Raw genomic sequence first — 2968 nt, 5'->3', positions numbered from 1 at the left:
TAGGGCGCACCGCACCATAGGGCGCACCCCACATTTTGAGGGAAAAAAAGACGTTTAGGTGCGCCTTATAGTCGTGAAAATACGGTAAAAAAAATCAGTTAACTTTTTTTTTTTTCAGTGGCCCTAATCCTCTTCCGTACAAGATGGGCAAAGGGGAAAGCACACCTTTTTTACTCCAGAATATCTGCACGGCTCATCAGCTCACATAGGAGATGGCAACATGTTGTCTACCTTCTCAACAAATCTGGCCTTTATTTGAGTGCATCAACAATAAAGACACGATTAATAAATTCCAAAAAAGCCATCTGCGTTTGGTGGAAGGCCAACACCCTGAACGCACCACACTCACTTTGAATCCTGGAAGGAAACCTTTTAAAAGTTAAAAACAGTTTGAGACGGAAGGGGAAGTTTTTATCTTCCAACAAAATAAGCCTAAACTTAATGTATGAGTTTGATTGACCCAGTCAAATCCCTGCATCTAAGAAGCTGCTGCAAGAACCACGAAAAATCATCTTCACAGAGGCTCTCCATCCATTCTGACTTGCTGCAAATGTTAGTCTCCTTCCTGAAAAAGCTGCAGCTGTAACTCAGTGAAAGGTGATTTAACAAAATATGGCTACAGGACGATTTTTCAGATATTAATTGTAAATATAGATAAAGCGTAACCTTTCCGTTTCTTTTCACTTCATAATTATACACAACTTGTATTTAGACTAACATTAAATCTCGATAAATTTCGCTGAGGTTTGTTATTTTAATGGAAAGAAATCTGAAAAGGTCTGAAGGATGCAAAATAATGGATCTTTCAAAGCAAACTGTACTGAAAATATTAAACATTCCTCACATTTTATAAGATGCAGCTGACAGCCAGTGCTTCTGAGGCCCAAACAGTCTCACACACACACATGCATAGATGCAGCTTTGGCCTCCAGCTTGTCTTGTTTATGTATTTAAGGGTCCCCAGCATCACAGTTTACTCTGTGTGCATCCAGCCAGCAGACCTAATGAGCTCTGTGTTTATTTACCTCTGGCTGCAGAGGAAGGGGGGGACTGGGAGGGGTTGTCACAATCCCGTCATCTATTGATGGAGCGAACTTGAGTTTGGGGAAACTTGGGACACTTTGCTGCAGGCAGCATTCAGCCTAAAACCACAACATGTCACTGTTACATCAGAGCTCTTTTGGAGCAGTTTCTGCAGCTGTGTCGGAGTTCTGGGCTTGTTTTACAGTCTTTCTGTTCACATAGAGGTTTATTCTCATTCGCCGTCTTGTTAATCTGCATTTGCATCTCTTCCTCTGTCTGCCCAGATGCTACAATAAGACCAACGGCACTCTGCCTTTAATGCACCGCGTGGCACCGTGCCAGCAGGACGGCCTGGAGATGGTTCCTTTGGGCCAGGTTTCTCCACAGTACCACGGCTCGGACCCAGAGGCCGATGCAGGCTTCCAAACGCCTGATGGGAACAGGGATTCCTCGCCCTCCAAGCACTCCTGTTGCCTGATCGGGAGAAATGAAAACTGTCAAGGGGATAGCACAGGTGACTGAGCCACTTTTTATCCATCTATTTTCAATCATGCTTATCCCTGCTGGGGTTGTGAGGGGTGCTGGTGCCTATCTCCAGCTGTCAGTGGGCGAGGCGGGGTACACTCTGGACAGGTCGCCAGTCCATCGCAGGGCAACACAGAGACAAACAGGACAAACAACCATTCACGCACAAACTTACACCTAAGGAGAATTTAGAGAAGGCAATTAACCTAACAGTCATGTTTTTGGACTGTGGGAAAAAGCCGGAGTACCCGGAGAGAACCCACGCATGCACAGGGAGAACATGCAAACTCCATGCAGAAAGACCCTGGGCCGGGAATCGAACCCAGAACCTTCTTGCTGCAAGGCAGCAGGTGCTTCCCTCTGCACTACTTTACAGCCCAAACTTTTTTATTATAATGCATATTTCTAAGCTGTGGGACTCAGATTATTACAGAAAGTTACTTTGCATCAAAAACTCATATTTTACCAAGCAAGAACTGAACTCATTCACATTTGTGAACAAAGTATTTTCAGACAGATTTGTAGCTTCAAAGGCAACATAGTGAATCAGTCAAGACTTTTTTCCTAATATTAATGCATGCTCTATAAATGAGAGTGAAGAAGATATTGGCAACATCCTCTTGCTGCCTCGGTGCAGCTTGTAAGAGTTCGACATGCTCGGCTGAGCAACCAGTAGCTTCTATTCTCGCCCTCTTCCCCAGACAGATGTCACTATGCATCACAAAGGAGAGGCATTGTGGTGTAGAACCGCAGAACTGGCATCACTGCAGTTTAAGGTCAGGTTGAATGAAGGACACATCATTTTTTCAGACTGGTGGCACATTTGAGACATAAATCAGTTTGATTTATGTCTTTACTTTGACTAGTTCAGGTTTCTTCCAGGATTATCCTGCTTTTAGTTCCATCCATCTTCGCGTCAACTTTGTGTCCTTCCCTGTCCCTGCAGACAGAATCATGATGCTGCAACTTCTGTATTGTGCAAAAAGATCTTCAGAATTAAGTGCAGTATTAATTTGTTGTTTTGTGTTAAGGCCTTATGTTTGCTGAGACCCACCATGGCTTGATGTTTAACTGGATGATGAAGTTCTTATATCTTTCTTTTGGTGCCATTTTTTTTAAGTTGTTTTTCATAAAGGCCAGATCTGTCGAGTGCTTCTTGAACGATTCTCCTAGAGTGACCATGTTCTCTTGGCTTCTCTGATTTACACTTTTCTTTTCTTTATCCACTGTCTTCTCCCTGAGCAATCATGATGCTGTTTGTTCACTACCAATCTCCCTTAGATGACTGTTCGAATAATAGGTTTATGTATGGGTGTCAAAATAATGGGGATGAAAGAAAAAGCACACCACTGATTTTAGATTTTAGTTTGAAAAAAAATGTAGAAAACTATACGGTATTTTCACGACCATAAGGCGCACC

General features: G+C 43.1%; 1 protein-coding gene across 5 annotated transcripts in view; it reads left to right on the top strand.

The window, feature by feature from the left end:
- cdon (cell adhesion associated, oncogene regulated) overlaps window positions 1–2968 on the top strand; it is a 50989-nt gene that overhangs the window by 46858 nt on the left and 1163 nt on the right. For all 5 annotated transcript variants that reach the window (XM_015384191.1, XM_015384193.1, XM_015384189.1 and 2 more), the window contains one exon: window positions 1308–1537. In XM_015384191.1, the coding sequence (XP_015239677.1) occupies window positions 1308–1537 (230 nt within the window). The remainder of the gene's footprint in view (window positions 1–1307; window positions 1538–2968) is intronic.

Source organism: Cyprinodon variegatus, unplaced genomic scaffold (assembly GCF_000732505.1).
Source record: "Cyprinodon variegatus isolate N-32 unplaced genomic scaffold, C_variegatus-1.0 Scaffold306, whole genome shotgun sequence".
NCBI classification, from domain to species: domain Eukaryota; kingdom Metazoa; phylum Chordata; class Actinopteri; order Cyprinodontiformes; family Cyprinodontidae; genus Cyprinodon; species Cyprinodon variegatus.
The sequence above is the reverse complement of the archived record's forward strand: the minus strand, read 5'-3'. Positions and strand labels throughout refer to the sequence as shown.